This window comes from Hydractinia symbiolongicarpus, chromosome 9 (genome assembly GCF_029227915.1).
Source record: "Hydractinia symbiolongicarpus strain clone_291-10 chromosome 9, HSymV2.1, whole genome shotgun sequence".
NCBI lineage: Eukaryota > Metazoa > Cnidaria > Hydrozoa > Anthoathecata > Hydractiniidae > Hydractinia > Hydractinia symbiolongicarpus.
The window spans coordinates 24,303,555-24,320,230 of NC_079883.1; the positions used below are offsets into that span (position 1 = coordinate 24,303,555).

Consider the following 16,676-nt stretch of genomic DNA (forward strand, 5'->3'; position numbering starts at 1 on the left):
TACGGTTGATCTCATCCGCAAAGCTTATTATTCACGCTATCAAAAAGCGCACACACGACGCACCAATGTAGAAATAATTTAGAAAAAATAGATGTTCTGATATTAAAAATACACTTTTTTTTGATAAGGCGTGCACTGAGACACGGCTAAGTTAAAGCCACTTATTAAAAATACTTTTTTTTTACGTTGCTATGTTTTTTTACTTCCGCTTCTAAAAAACGTGAATATTTACTTAAGAACTGCTGACTAAACAGAAAAATTGACAATCTCGTTTCAACCTCTCATTTGTTTCACGAAGCGAACACCCATATGAAATGTAAAAGACTTGGCACAAGGTTAGTATGAGGGTAAAAAAATCAATAATATCAGAGCTGAGTAAACAGTCAACGCAGTATATAAAACAAAATAGGGCGCAATATATCATTAGTTTTTTTTCGTAAACCGAGCGGTGATGAAGGGGATAACTTTTTTTGAAATTTTGGTGGTTTTTGGTTTTTATTTATATTATGCGCATGCTCAGTTGCGTCCAGGAGCGTGAGTAAAATTATTTGATTTGGTATAAGTATTTAATATTTACTACCAGTTAAAATTCTGATTTGACTGATGCTTCAGTCTCTTTTTATAAGAATTATCTGAGGAAGGTATTCGTGCTGCAAGAAAGCAACATATAATATTTTAATATGTTTTTATTGTTTTTAGTGCGCATGTCTGCAGTCGGACTGTTTCCTATAACACATACATAGCGAAGACATTTACACGAATCGGTTATGATAATTATCGCACATGTTGTAAACGTGTGTTACGCGCATGCGTGGACCGCTGCACAAGATACAGGTTTCTCTTGCTAATTTGTAGAGTACTTCTGGTGTTCTTTTGCTTAAAAAAAACACATAGATAAGAGGAAAGCTCTTTGCTGTATTTGATTAAATCTTTTTAGATCTAAAATTGTGTCATACACAAACTCTGTTCTCCAAATCAGATATAAGCCGCAGTACTACTGCTGTCCGAAATGGGCGAGATCAGGAGACGCTTGTACAATTCGTAAGTTTTTTTTTCGTCCTAAATCGTTTAAGTATTTGAAAACTTAGCATGTTCAAATGTTTATATTTATTCCATAGCTATATGCAACCCTGGATGTAAAAATGGAAGATGTACCAATCCTGATACCTGTTCGTGCAATGCTGGATTTCATGGCAAGTTATGCGAGCACGGTACGTAATTCCTGCACATCACGACGAAACAGATGATCTTAAATCTTAAGTCATTTTCTCGTGACTTATATACTATTTTCTTGCCTACAGACATCAATGAATGCGCTAAGAAGCCTTGCTCGCAAATATGTAACAATCTACCTGGAACCTACGCTTGTGTGTGCAAAGTTGGATTCGTTAAACCAAGTTCGTCCGCAACAGATGGTCGTTGCAACGGTAATTTTTTTTTAAAAAAAACAAGATCGACCATATCAGTCAAAGATGGCAGCTGCAAATGGCAACGAGTGAATTTCCGTAGATTTATCTACAAGCTACTGATTAGAATAATTGTAAATTTCTTTTTTTTTCTTTCTTTAGATGTTGATGAATGTAAAACCACTCCATGCAAATGTGCTCCAAACACAAGAGGTTGCTTAGCAACATGCTCAAACACAATTGGTAGTTTCGGATGTTCATGCAACGCTGGTTTTCAGCTAACCTTTGACCAAAAAACTTGTATAGGTTTGTTTGGACAGCTTCTATTTTTTTTGTCAGTTAATTTTTTTGTTATAACAAAATACGTCGACTTTAGTGACTTACACGAAAGTCGAGCTGGAGGCGGCGAAAAACAAAAATGGCTATTTTTCCGGCATGTATGTAATTTACAGACTCGAACATGTAGATACATCTAGAATTTTTATCTTTTCTAGCCTTAGTCATGTTTTCATCCAGAATGAGCCTTGCTGAAATATTTCTTTGTAATATACTTTTCGAAAAAAAATATTGAACCAGCGACCAAAGTGCGCTGGTCTGCTTAATGCGCAAAACGCGTTTGCCAGATTTTTAATATGTGCGCGGGATTTGCGGAATGTGAGCATTTTAACCGGTTCGTAGCCCCTTTAAATAGCTATTTATTGACACAGATGTTTTTTAGATATTGATGAGTGCAGTTCGTCATCGTTGAACACGTGTCAGCATAAATGTCATAACACACCAGGTGCTTACACCTGTTCATGCAACACTGGATATTTGTTAAACGCAGATAGCAAAACATGTCGAGGTAAAATGTTTAAGTTATTAGTTAGTCTGCCAACTTGGGTGCATAAATTTGTTTAAATAAAAACCTTACTTTGGCGATTTTTACTTTTAGACGTGAATGAATGTAGTACATTAAATGGAGGTTGTAATCAAATTTGTATCAATCAACCTGGAAGTTTTCTTTGTCAGTGTGAACGTGGATATAGGTTAAGTAGCAATCAAAAAACTTGTGTAGGTAAAAGCATTGTTAATTTCTGTTGTGCTATAATTTTCCCATGTCGTCTGGTTTCTGTGAAACTTTTGCTCGTATGAAGTGCTATAAAACAGCCTGAGAGACAAAGCTATCATTCAGTGAACGTTCATGTCATTTTTATGACATTGTCTGGAAATAAAGAATCAGGCTAAGAAAAGTCGAGAAAAAATAAGTTCAAGGTAATATTTAGTAATCTCGTTTCCCCGAAAGGGTAGCCACGATACAAAAGTGGCCTCAGTCGAATTTCCGATCCAAGTGCGATTTTATACCGCATTTGTTAAGTTGCCATGAAGATTCAGTTGAACAAGCAGAGCAGTTACATTTGGAAAATCCTTATAAATAGTAGTAACAAAGAATCTCCTCAATGATAAAACTGCGCTTACATATAGGTAAAAAAACAAAGAATTTCTTTCTTCGCATTCCGATACCTGGCGCGAATAGAAAGTAACGCACAAGCTCCCGTAACAAGATTGAGAATAAGAACGATAATTTACTGTCTGAATTCTTCACAAACAACTGACAAAAAAATGCAAATCTATTATCACTGTACACCCTGCTCTTGGTCTAAGTCCCGTTTAGGTGATTACATCGAAAGACTGGAAATGAAGTTTGTAATAACTTTGCATTACATTAACCAGCAGTGAAGTAGGTAGTTTAGATTTTTTACTGATACAGATATCAACGAGTGTACGGAACAAAAACCTTGTGATAACCAGCATGGAACTTGTACAAACACACCAGGAAAGTATACATGTGGCTGTCAAATTGGATATATACTAGGAACTGATAAGAAAACATGTTCTGGTAAGAATTCAATATTATATTCTGTAAGTAAAAAACGACAAACTTTTTAGATCTTAAGGATTTTTTTACACAAGACTCTTCTTTATTAAGTCAACGAATAACTAAACCTTGTCCCCAGGGTCTTGTGGCCCCTGGGCCGTTAATGCCTTAGAAACGCGGTTCAAATAACCAGCTTCCAGAAACTTGAGCCTCGGTTGGTGGACAAGGCCTAGATTGTTCATCTTTAATACTGTTGGTTTGTCCATTTAATTTTCTTCTAAAACAATGGAAGAACATTTCATGACAACCTAGTTCTAAGAAGTTATGTTGATTTCCCCCCGGCTTTTTTCTGTCCTTGAAGGGTAAAATTGAGATAATAACCATCCTTGTCCCCAGGGTTTGTTGTCTATGTCAAAGCCGCTGGCGCTTACTTGGCGTCAATGTCAAAAAGGCAAAACTCCCTGGGGAAGAAGTTGGGGAATAAGGCGTGTAGGGACATTTTGTTCAAACATTTTCGCAGTATTAACTCCAGAATTTCCAGAATTATTTTACAATCCAATTATCTAGATATTAACGAATGCGCAAGCAACACGACGAACGGATGTGCTCACAATTGTCACAACACTGACGGAAGTTATACGTGCAGCTGTAAGATCGGCTACCGGTTAAATAGTAACCAAAGAACATGCGATGACATAAATGAATGTACAGAAAAGACGCATACATGTGCACACAATTGTCATAACAATGTAGGATCATATACATGCAGCTGTCGTCCAGGCTATAAATTAGCATCAGACGGAAGAACTTGTATAGGTAACAGCGTTGTTCCTTTCCATCAAGCCTATCATAACTAAAATGGTTGCCTAAAATTAAATCTCTTTTCTATCAAAATCTAAAGAAAAAAAGTAAACAGGAAATGTTTTTTACGGTTACAAGAACTAAAGGGTGCTTCGTTGAAGCCCTTGAACCGTTATATCTGTAGATATACATGCGCATTAAAATTTCTATAGCTATAGCATCTGTTATGAGATTTAGTTAGCTTCAGAATTTGAAGGGGAGATGTTTATATCAAATTCTGTAAACGATGGCATCCTTAGCGTCATAAACGGTTTGTCATATTCAGCGCTGACGCCTAAACTTTCTGAAGTTTTAAAAATATTTTGATCGTAGCTGACTTTAAATAATACTTCTTCTAGCTTTGCCTTGTGAGACCATAACAAAGCCTCTTCATGGTCAAATGTCGTGCACCGGCTATGTTACGGATGAGCACTGTACATTCTCATGTGATAGTGGCTTCTATTTGACTGGGTCAGCCTCAAGAATGTGTCAACACACAGCCACGTGGTCAGGAACACCTTCTATATGCAATCGTAAGTCCACAATCTCTTAACTCTCGGTACCAAGAACTTTGCCTTTTTTATGTTAAAACGCCAAAAATTCCTGGTGACGAGGGTGTAATCTCCCAATATCAATGTTTTATGGTAGTAAGACAATTAATTTAATCCTTAAAACAATTGGACCTTCATTTTTCAAACTGGCTATTGTGATATTTAGAAAGAACATAAATTTTATATTTAAGAAGAACTACTTTGTTCATCACTAACATGCTGCCAAGCAGTGAGCGGTATTCGATCCGCGGTCCCCAGAACTGGGAGCCGCAGACATCCGTATTTCAGTATGCTAGTGATGAACAAAGTAGTTCTTCTTCAATATGACTTACACGCATTAAACTCGCCCGTCATGATCAGAGGTCTGATCGGGGTGAAACATTCTCTGTTGAGAATGAAATACGGATGTGCTATGATAATTATTCACCTATAAACATAAATTTTATTATATTTCACCAAAATAACCCTTGTTTGCTCCAAATGTTACCTTTGCAGATTTTATCGAGGATTCAGGAGCATAAAAGTCTAGCATAAATAATACTGAACTACTGACTCTCAAACCTCGCTATAAAATCGTAATAATAATATGTATTTATTTCAGGAAAACCATGCCCGAATCTTGCTCCGCCAACTCACGGTTCGCTTCTTATCCCATGTATTCAATTATTTGGTTCATCCTGCGTGGCCAAATGTGGTAAAGGGTTTTACTTAGTTGGAAGTAAATTTTCTGAATGTGTAATGAAAGATGAGAAAACAGCATGGCTGCCAAACAATGCAACGTGTAATGGTATGACATAGATTCAAGTTTCCTCGTTTAACCTCGTTTAAAGATATGTTTATGTATTTGTGAACTTAATGTGGTACCCAGACTTCTTAATCGAGTTTTTCAGTCCTTGTTAATTTAAAATTATTATCTTTTTCACTCTCAGCATCCATGCCATGTTATCCCAACCCGTGCCAACATGGTGGAACATGTAGCGAACAGTCAGAAAACTCATTCACATGTGATTGTTCCGGTACAAATTACGTTGGAAAAACATGCAACACTGGAATCGTCATAATTCCAAGCATCCCACAACTCATTGTTGGGCGACAATCTGACGAGTTAACAATCCTTGCGAAACCTGACGAAGCTCTCGAAATAAGACCTGTGGAGGAGAGCAATACATTAGTGTTTGAGCCTGCAAAGTTTATTGTCTACCCTTCAGATGGTGAAGCTACATTTAAAGTTAATGCAACCAAGGCTGGTGTATTTAAAGTTAAGTATAATCTCGTTGGCAAAAATGCTCCGAATTTTAACACACCAGAAGAGAGTACTGTATATGCATACAAAAAGTCAACCACGATGGAGAAAGCAGTTGATATTTCTACTGATTTTTACCGTGATGGTTGTGAGGAGAAAAAATTACTGCAATGCAACAGAAAGCTAACTTTGATATCGACTTGTGCGTGGGGGAAGAGTTCGTATGGATTTATAAGCGCTAAAGCTAATGGAGTCCATGTGCCTGTATCAACAATAGGAGTAAGTGAGACAGACATGGACAGATATGATCGGAGCAATGTATTGTATCCCCTTTCACACACGAAAGATTATTTGGAAAACAGAAAACTCCCCGGAACGTGCCCGAATGATGAAAAGTGCCCAAATGACAGAAGGAACTCAGAAAGTGTTAATTACATCGTCAATAATAATATCTTTCAAAGATCATATTATAGCGAAGCAAACAAACTACTTCCATCATGGCTCCGTGTAGCAGTAAACATGAAAGAAGGGTATTTTGCAGCTGAGAACTTTCAATCAGCCTTAGCAAAAGGAAACGTTGCAAAAAATATCAAAGAATGCAAAAATTTACCGATCAACGACAACGATGAATATTCTGTCTACCTACCAAAAACTATCACAATAATATCATTCTTGTCTTCTCAAAAGTCAAGTACAAATGCTGACTCAGCATTGTGTATATTAATCAACCTATGCAGCAAAGACGTCAATATTGCATTACCAAGAGGTCAAACTGCGAGTTTCAATGCAGATTTTGCTAGTGTTGGATTAAAGAATTTAAAGTTGGTTGTACGCGGCTTGGGTCATCAAAGTCGAACATCACAAAAGTGCGTTCTGATAGACAGCAAAAGACAATGTGTGAACGTGGATTTGTACCTCGATGCTTCAACAAACCTTGCGACAGCAGGAGCATCCCTCAACATGAATGGGAAATTTTGGGTAAAAGCAACAGATAACGTAAGAGAATAAAACTATACTTATTTTTGCTCACCTTCCTATCATCTCCATTATTATTATCTTCATCGTCACCAGTATGTACTTTTTAGGCGTTGACTGAAAAGCTGGAAACAAGGAGAGAGTTTATCTTCGAGGGAAGCGCGGGTGTCAAGTTGGATTTTAAGATGTTTGGTCGACGTTTGCAGCTTCAGGGTGACGATGAAAGAGCAACCAGCTATATTAGAGTCGGCGGTAAGAGACGCCTATTTGGCTTATTTTCGTAGTATATTTAAATTATTTGTTTTATAAATAAGCAATTTTATCTTTAGAGAGTGCGTCATGCCCCGCGTGCGACGACAAGGGACTGCAGCTCTCAATGAAAGTTGCATCTTCAGCATTTAGATATGAATCGAATAGATTAATGTTTGAACCAGAGTCCGACACAAAAATATACATGCCGTACGATATTGCTGGCGGCAAAATATCGTCGGTGAAAAATGAAAACGAAATCAAATTAAGAATGCGGCTTTATCAAAACCTTATTCCACCGCAATTTGTAGAGCTTAAGAAAATTATTATTAGTACAGGTCACACTCACGATGATGGAATCATAACCAAATATTGCGACAAGGTTTCAGCAAGTTTGACTGCGGTTCAAGCGACAACCAGCGGTAACCAGACGTCCTATATTCAACTTAAAACTGAACTGGACCAACTGAAAGAGAGTATTTACGATTGTTCAGCGCAATTAAAATCACTTCGAAATCGTTTCCAAGACAACAACCAAGTGAACTCGCTTATTAGAATACTTCAGTTACAATTGAAGCAAGTTGACTTGCTGACAGTTGAACCCAATCAGCAAGCAGTGACGAAGAAAGATCAAGGAAAAGTGGTTTCCTTTAATGGAAAAATCTGTCTACATCGTTTATGCTTTGATCATGCTGACGTTGCAATTTATGATCTCGATGAATCACTGTTAACAGACACAGAATGTTCCAGCGCTTGCCGGACCACGTATAAACAACATATTGTCAAAGACGCTGTTGTCGTAACGGCGAAAGTGCAGAGAGATATTCAAGTGGCGTCGAGAATAACGCTACGCAAAAATGACGGAATACGACTCATAGTAAACAAAAACACTGATTCGATCCATGGTTCATTCAACGCATCGGTAAAATTCTTCGGTGTAAATTACAGAACAACATTTATGATCAAGGATGATGATATCATGTTTGAGAAAGATAGTGTTGTAATGGCGTCTGGGTTGGCTTTTACGGTGAAAGGTCGAAGCAGTATATTGACTGCAAGTTGGAAGTCTATAGTGTATAATATTCGAGGGGTAAGTTATAGTTTCGCAAAGAAGCTGAAATCAATTGCGCAAGAGGTATTCGAAGAGACAGCCAACACAACAAGTCACAGGTTAAAGGGAGCAATGGAAAATGTCAAAAAATCTTACAGCAATCTGTTAACTGGTCAAATGAGTTTGGCCGAAGCCGAAGAGAAAGTGAAAATATCATCTGAAAAACTAAGATTATCAGAAGCTGCTTATAAGACTTCCATGAACTTGCTAAACACAAAACAAACAGAATTCGATTCGTATTTAAAAACCTTGGACCCGTTATTTATCAAGAAAAATGTGGAAACTGTTTGCAAGCTGGAATCGTGCAAAGAAACCTGTGTGTCAATGCCTATATGTCAGACATGTCAAGATCCGGTCATTGTTGATGTAAACACGTTGAAATGTGAACAAAAGAAGGAGAATATCAAAACGAGCACTGTACACCAAGTTGACACCAAATGCGATCTCACCAAGTACGCATTCATACCTTATTACACCGGATCGTGCAGTCCCGATCCGCGCATGCAAAAAATAGCAGAGAAAGAACTAGAGAAATCTCTCGTGCAGACTGGCACAGCTGTTGGTACTTTACTTGGATCTGTTGTGCCAGGCTTGGGAAACCTTATAGGTGGGGCTATTGGTGGATTGATAGGGTACGTAGGAAGTTTATTCAATTCGTGTGATGAGAGTTATGAAGTACAAACTAAAAAGTGGATTGTACAAGAACCTTGTACGTTACTGCAAACAAAGGTGACTACAGTGACTCGACCATTCTCCGTGTGTTTTGATGTAAAGAAGCGTGTTCAAACTAATTTTGATGCTCCGCGCACGTGCAAATGCAAAGTTAATAACTGCATCGCAAAAGCTAAAGAGATTACTTGTTTAGTGAAGAACCAGAATTGTCAAAAAAATCGTCAGTTGTTTTTGAAAGCTTCCGATAAAATTCCAAAGAAATTTACTACTCTTTATACAGAGATCTCAGAAAATCAAGACCAAGTAGCGACATTTTTAACAGAACTTCAAACTCTGAAGAATACAAACGATCACAATAAAAGAGAACTGGAACGAATCAAGAATGACCTTAGGGTGCAGAAACAAGATTCGATATTTGCTAACAAAAGTTATACTGACGCTGTTGGGCTTTTAAAAATGGAGACGTGCATTATGAATCATCATATGTCCAATAACAATGCATCCAGTCTCTTGAATATTAAAAATGTGCAGTTTAACATCAACCTACCCTTGGTAAACAATATTCGCTTGAACATTGACACCAAACATAAAAATACTAATACTATTGTACCATTTGTTTACGATTTGGAAGCTGACCATCAAGATATGTTGAAATTTGCTGCTCAAAAGGTTGTCGAAACAACTTTATGCCGGTCATCACGACGTAGAAGATCTGTCGAATCAGTTGAGAATGATTTAGCTTTCAAGTCTTGGGTTACTGATGGTGGTAATAGCACTGCTACAGCAGCTCAACTATCTTGTGCCACACTGAAGAAAATAATGGATTTCTTGAGAGATTCTCTCAACAAGCTTGATAATTTAACACACTCCGCGATGCGACTTCAACATCAAATAAAAGCCTCCAAGAAAAAACTTTTCCCTACATTAGTCGTAACCTTCTCCGCAGATACCAACACCAACGATACATCTGGTTCTTTAGTAAAAGCTAACCGTGAACTTTTATCCTCTGCTTCAAAAGAATTGTCTGACATTGGAAAACAAGTGATTGTAAAAAATGTATTAAAACTTTGGAAAGAAGAAGTAGAGGTTTTCACCGGGCTGAATAACATCACTGTCTGTCTTGGATATGAAGATTGCGTGAACGAGGCAATCACAACGTTGATAAATCTTCCTGCTATATACAAAGTATCAAAAGCTAGGTACGTGCAAGAAGTTATGGAAGTGAGAAATAAATTCAACTCTCTTCTCTCTCACTCAACATCCTTAGAAAGTATCGGCCGAGTCATCCACAGCTTACGTACATCTCTTACAGCTACAGAGCATTTAAGTTTACATTGCGTTTCTGCTCCCTCTGTTTCTCTCTTAACTCCGTCCAATATAACCTTGGAAAAAGGAGGAGTGGCTACCTTACGGTGCGCAGCAACAAGTCAGCTACCTGTCAAGTACTACTGGATGCATCACGAGACATTATTAGACGAAGAACACACCAGTACTCTTACTGTCACAGCATCGTCGAAAAGTGATGGTGTTTACAAATGCATTGCTAAAAGTCTTGTTGGAAATAGTACCGCAAACGAAACAGTACTCACCGTGTTTCAGCCTCCTAAATTTATTGAAGAGCCGAAAGATATAACGCATGTTTTCCCTGTGTCCGACACTGCAGGTCTTGCGCTAACATGCAATGTATCAAGTCACCCAAAGTCGACTATTGAATGGTATCATTCTTCTTTGACCTCCGAAGCATCTAAGCTATTAGTAAACGAGACAAGCACAATACTTACACTCGATAATTCAACCAAAAACAACAGCGGGTCTTATTTCTGTAAGGCTAGCAATAAATACGGTACCATTAGGAGTCGTCTTGCACGTGTTGATGTTTTACCATCAACATTAACTCAATCGAGGTTTCAAATTAATTTTGATGTAATCGAGGCTAATATTACCGACTCATCCTTTACAAATTTGACACGAGCCATAAAAACACAAACATCTGGATTTCCGTCAGAGTTTAAAGTGAGTACTCTTCAAAGGGAGTCAACAACAAAAGTGGAGATCAGCATAACAGTTTCACCAAGCATTCATGGCAAGAAAAACGTTAAAGATATGCTAAAATTATCTTCTGGAGCTCGACAAGCCATCGCAAATGCGGCCGCCGTCTTTGTTAGCAGTCTTATAAAAAGCGGATCGACACTATCTACTGACAATGGAAGAATGGTCCGTGTGGATAACGATACTTTGAGTTATGACTTTAAGCTTGATATTTGTCAAAAGGGATCAAGTCTTCATTCAAACGGATTCCTATGTGGTATGTATCTATCCAAACATGTTTTATAAGGGTTATAGTTCTAAAGGTTAAATTTCCACTGCAAGGTTAGTATCAAAGTCTCCTAATGATTTCTTGCTAAAAAAGATTTTGTGAGAAAATTAGGCATACCATCAAATCAAGTCCTGGGAACAACTGTGTCAAACATGTGACACTATAGCTATTTGTTATAAATAAAGAATTTTAGACTCCAAAAAATTCTCCTTGACGTCAACAGGAAAGCCGAAATATTGACACTCCATCTATTAGATAAAACTTGTAGCCGCTCGATCATAAAGCTTGCATAACAAAAAATTGAATTACCTTTTTTGGTGTTTTTGTGTCTGTCTCCTTTAATAGCAGATGAATAATTTAAGAATAGAGGTTGTCCGCGAAAAATCATTGACATACAAAATGTGTTTGGTACTCAGAATAGTCTTTTTCTAGTCACAAAAAAGTTGGGTGGTCTAGTACTAAAATTTCCTGTGTAAATTTTCTTTTTCTTTTAATAGGGAATAAATAACAAAAGGTGGTCTCAGGGCTTAGTCCCCAATCTTTTTATCGAAATGCTTATTAGAGAAAAGATTAGACAAAGTCTTTTGTCAAAAGGTGCTTAATAAGGGTTACTTTGTAGTCTAACCGTTTATCCTTGTCCCCAAGGTTTCTATAGTCCCTAAACCGTTATTACGGAGCGTCATTAAATCCACCAAAAAGGCAAAATGTCCTGGAAGCAATGTTTCAGGCGTACGTTAGCGTACCTTTTACGTTTTATAACTTCTTGCAATGGTTTTTATTTTAGTGGCATGTCCTCTTGGTAGCGCTGGTGCTAACTGCAGCTCGTGTCCTGCCAATACATTTGCTGACAAAGTCGGACAAGCAACCTGTACACCATGTAAGGATGGAGAAATTACGGAACAAGTTGGATCAAGAAGTCAATCCAAATGTATTGAAAAAAGTAAGTTAGAGATTTGAAATGTTTAAAAATATTTGACTCGATTTATTTGAAGCCGTAGTTATTTGCATAAATAAGACAAAAAATGGTCCGTGCGTTTTCATACTGCTTTTGTTAAACACCCATACAGTATGAAATAAAACGAGCTGCGCGATTAAAAGTTTAACGTGACGAAAAAAAAATCATAATTATTATTAGTAACAGATATAAACAATTTTACATATAGAGTATACTTCTTGTTTCTTGTGTTGATTTATATGTATAGGACGCTCAGCCTTTGTCTTTGGCGTTTCTTATTTCACTTATATGCGAGAATCAAAGACAATGGCTAACATACTCGTGTTCACATATATATGTATATATATTTCTTGTCCATCAAGCGTTGCGAAAGCCCTTTTAAGGGTCTCACACGCACCTCTTGTTATCTATATTTTTATGTAGTTTATTACATTCATTATTTATTATAAAGAACCTTTTTTTTTATATAGTATAGCCTGCAATTGTCCTCTTTGCATCAAAAGACAAAATGTAACGCTCTATGGGCGTAAAATAAGCTGTAATAATTTTTGGATATGTCGTCAACCTCGTCCCCAGAGCTAGTTAGGTCTTTTATCTTTAAACGGAATCTCACCTGGGGACGAGTTTGATATATCGCCAAACTTTTTGGTTTTGTAATGTTCTGGCAAAGCGCTAAATCATAGCATAGTCTTTGCATTTGCATGTAAAAATAAGAACAATAAGTTGATAACAAATTATGGTCATTGCGGCGCCTCAATGGAACCACACCTACCGAATTAAACAATCTCAATGAATGCATAGTTGATAAAAAACAATAACAAATAATTAGAAGAATAGAATTATTTAAAGGTAAAATTCTGTTGTATTCAAAAATTTTACAGCTTTTTTATAAACACAAGAATCTCTCTACGATGTTAATTCATTTACAATCTATTTTGCTGGATGTCAACGAATTAGCGGTAACTTTCACTAACAAATGTGCCTTAAATCTGGTGGAGATGTTACGTGCACCCGCAAAATTAGTTACTTGGCAACCAAAAAACGCGTGATGATGAGTAAACGAGGATATAAAATGTTGAATCAGAGAGTTGAAATGCTTTATGTACCGTTTTGGATTATATGGGATTAGAATTTCGACGATTACTTCGAGTTATCATGAATCTTAAAAGAATTTATTTTTGATTGGTTTTTATATTGAAAGCTTTCAAATTTGCAAAAGAAAGCTTCTGATCAGTCACATCGTTATCCTAAGTTACGTTAGCCGCATTTGTGGCAGACCTTGAAGCCAATCTCTAACCCTTCGTGTCAGGTGCTTCAACCCAGTATTATATTGACACTCTTTGCAGTTGTGAAAAAAACCCGTGACCCAGCAAACTTGTATTATCACAGCTGAATACTGCGAAAGCGCGAAAGTGCTGAAACAAAAACACAATATGAATGTCCTATAACCATCGAAGAAGGTTTCAACATTAAAATTTAACTTGTGTTTTTAAAATTCAGAATTGGCAACGCCTTTTTAAGTTGTATGTAGACTAAATGACGTCACGGTTACGGTTTAGAGATGTTAAACGAACTTATCGAGTTGAGACATATTCTTCTAAGCAATACAAGTTGTCTCCAAGTTCTTCCCAAAGGCTTGCTTTTTTAAATATGAACGTTTAAACAACTGCTGCAACAACTGCTTAAACAAGTCCTTGGCATAAAGTTGGTTGTCCGCGATGACAATAACAAACAGCAACAACAACATATGCCGTGCCACCCTGGTATCACACCATGTAACATTACCCATTGTTTAGCTGAAGTCTCCCTTTGCTAGTTTCAGAAGAATATCTACTTTTGCGTCGACTAAAAATGCGTTTATTATTTTTAAAATTTAGTTGACCCTTCCTTATCATAAAATCTCTCACGCAATGTATTATTATCATTCTAATGAACATATTTGAACTCTAATTGAATGTCTAAGCGTGTAGTATAAACTAGAAAATTATAAGTCTAATTTGCACGTTAGCCGAATTTGAATGATGATAAATTGTGGTATTTGAAAAAGTTTTGATTATTTGTGTCTTTTTTCAATCTAGGACTTCGACAGACTGATATTGTGTTCTTGCTCGATAAGTCAAGATCATTTTTAACCAATAATGCATACGAGTACGAGATCAAGAAATTTATACCGGCCTTCATGAAAGCTTATAATGACGTGAACAACACTAGATTTGCCTTGATTACTATTGATACCTACGCGGACGAATATGTCAGCTTGAATGAGTACCAAAACCCAACACAAATTTCCCGACTGTTGAAGTTCGTGAATATTGGAACCTACCATAAACACCTTTCGTTGGGGTTGATGTCTGTTAAAAACATGTTTGAGAAGGAGTCTGGAGAGAAGCGAAAGAAGATTGTTGTTGTTCTCACGAATGGAATGTCGAGACGTGAGTTTGACTTTTTAGTTGACTATCAACGGCTACCATTTTAAGTCTGGGTAATGGTCAAGTTTATTATTTATTCTTACAAAAACAAGAACATTTGAATATCGATATTTTAAGTTTTTTCTAATACTTTAAGTTTAGGGCAGGTGTCAAAAAAAATCATCTCTTAACATGTTTCGATTTTGCCCGATAAATTCAATTAAAAAATAAAAATGTGAGGAAAAAATGCAGAAATAAAGTTATTTGTCAACCATGGTTATTCGTCAGCCGTTGCTTTAGTCAAATTTCCATCCAAAGATTTAAAATGTTTTAGAAAGCTTGTGAAATTATATCCCATTCCTTCTTCAATTCTCTGCGTACTTCCTAGTTTCACATTTTTGAAAACCAAATACTCAAAAGTGTAAAAACTTCCTCGAATTTATTCCACCAGGTAGTCGATGGGGGGATGGATTTGAACAGAGTCGCAAAGCATCATTTGCGTTGCAAAGCATCAATGTCCATGTGATTGCAGTTGGTGTTGGAAGGAGAATCGATTTTGCTGAAATTCAAGCCATTGCATCGTATCCCAAGAAAATTAACGCTATTTTACCTAAAAACTTAAAGATGGGAGTTAATCTCGCTTTGAAACAGGTTGATGCATTTTTACTTGGTAGGTTTTCATAATTTTCTAAGTGACAGTTGGTAGGATAGGCATGTGTGTTCTCGTTCCCAGGTATCTTTTTACTTTACGTTTATGTAATCAGCACATAAAAGAAGCTTTTGGATGATAATTGTGTGTTTTCACGAACACAAAGTGTTCAATAACTTTTTTATTAAAATACTATAACCCTATACACAGCCAAGAGAACTATAAATTAAACAAAATTAGCTTTAGAAAGTAAAAACAGTGACTTTATATTAAAATATGCATCTTGCCAACCTCATTCCCAGGATTTCACAAAATGGCCACAGAATGAGGTTTTTTTTATCTGAAGTACAACCTTGTTCCCAGTATTTCTATTTAGTACTACATGAAAACATATATAATATCTTTATTATTATTAATATTATCTTTATTAAATTTATATTATAGGATCTTGTTTCAAACCTTCTCTTGACATCGGTGTTCTTATTAAACTCAACAAATATAGAAAATACGACGAGTACAACAAAGACGAACAAAAGCTTCTCTCCCTTCTCAAACGAGTTTATACATCCTTCACAAGCACTCCCTACTACTTCCTACCCCGACAAGTATCATACCACGACGAAGGTTTTGAAAAGATGACAAGATTAACGTTCGAACAGCATGTCATTGCGTCACACCGTCATCATAAATACGACAGAACTGACGTATATAAACGGATCGAAGATGCTGAATTGTTTGATTTAACCGAAGATTATCGATCGCTTTCTAAAATCAAAAGTTTGCTTCTCATCACGGAGAACCCTCTGGATGGGTTACAATTAAAACGATTGCAAAATTTGTCCCAAGATGATTTATCATTGGTTAATTTGGTTTTTAATCAGCCAATCATAGATCAGGATGGAGATGCGTTGACAGGTACAGCGGCAAATGAGAATTTAATTATTGGCTACAAACAGGTGGAAACGTTTCTCATGAAGATGGAGGACAAGCTAAACAGACAGTATTGTATTTAGTAGAATAAAAAAAAATGTTGTCTCATTAAAGTTTTCTCTTTTTCCCAGCCCTTGATTTTTAACAGAAAATGGTTAAAAATTTGGAATTACAAGACATTTATTGAACGGTGTTTACTAGTCATATGATTCACACAAACCTATTCACAATTTCAGTGTAGTAGCCATTTCTGTAACTAAATTTTCAACTCGAACTGAAGGAGCGAGCGGACTACTTCTGTACACTACTGAGCTACCTGGACCATAAAAACAACATCGGTTATTGGACTTGATCATTCAATCAAGGTGTTGTTTGATTATGAATAAAAACAACAGTGAATTAGATAATCGAGACATCAGCAGACGAAAAACTCTACTAGCACTTTACTATAATTCTATATCCACTTCCTTGTTATTTTACATATCTTAAGCGGTCTCTGTTACTTTCACTCA

General features: G+C 36.6%; 1 protein-coding gene across 1 annotated transcript; it reads left to right on the top strand.

The window, feature by feature from the left end:
• The first annotated feature begins 376 nt into the window (after positions 1-376).
• LOC130657427 (uncharacterized) lies at positions 377-16,277 on the top strand. The gene is made up of 19 exons (XM_057460410.1): positions 377-534; positions 700-834; positions 938-1,041; positions 1,119-1,211; positions 1,302-1,427; positions 1,569-1,712; positions 2,125-2,250; positions 2,341-2,463; positions 3,157-3,285; positions 3,832-4,080; positions 4,464-4,637; positions 5,257-5,442; positions 5,585-6,894; positions 6,984-7,125; positions 7,203-11,210; positions 12,007-12,162; positions 14,256-14,609; positions 15,037-15,255; positions 15,679-16,277. Exons 1-19 carry the CDS (start codon positions 452-454, stop codon positions 16,245-16,247), a joined length of 8,430 nt encoding a protein of 2,809 aa, XP_057316393.1. The 5' UTR covers positions 377-451; the 3' UTR covers positions 16,248-16,277.
• The last annotated feature ends 399 nt before the right edge of the window (positions 16,278-16,676 follow it).

Bases quoted from the DNA above. Each gene is read 5' to 3' on its own strand.
- LOC130657427 (XM_057460410.1), top strand. From the start codon at position 452: ATGAAGGGGATAACTTTTTTTGAAATTTTGGTGGTTTTTGGTTTTTAT. The intron at 2,464-3,156 runs GTAAAAGCATTG...TTACTGATACAG, and splicing joins CAATCAAAAAACTTGTGTAG to ATATCAACGAGTGTACGGAA. The intron at 7,126-7,202 runs GTAAGAGACGCC...TTTTATCTTTAG, and splicing joins CAGCTATATTAGAGTCGGCG to AGAGTGCGTCATGCCCCGCG.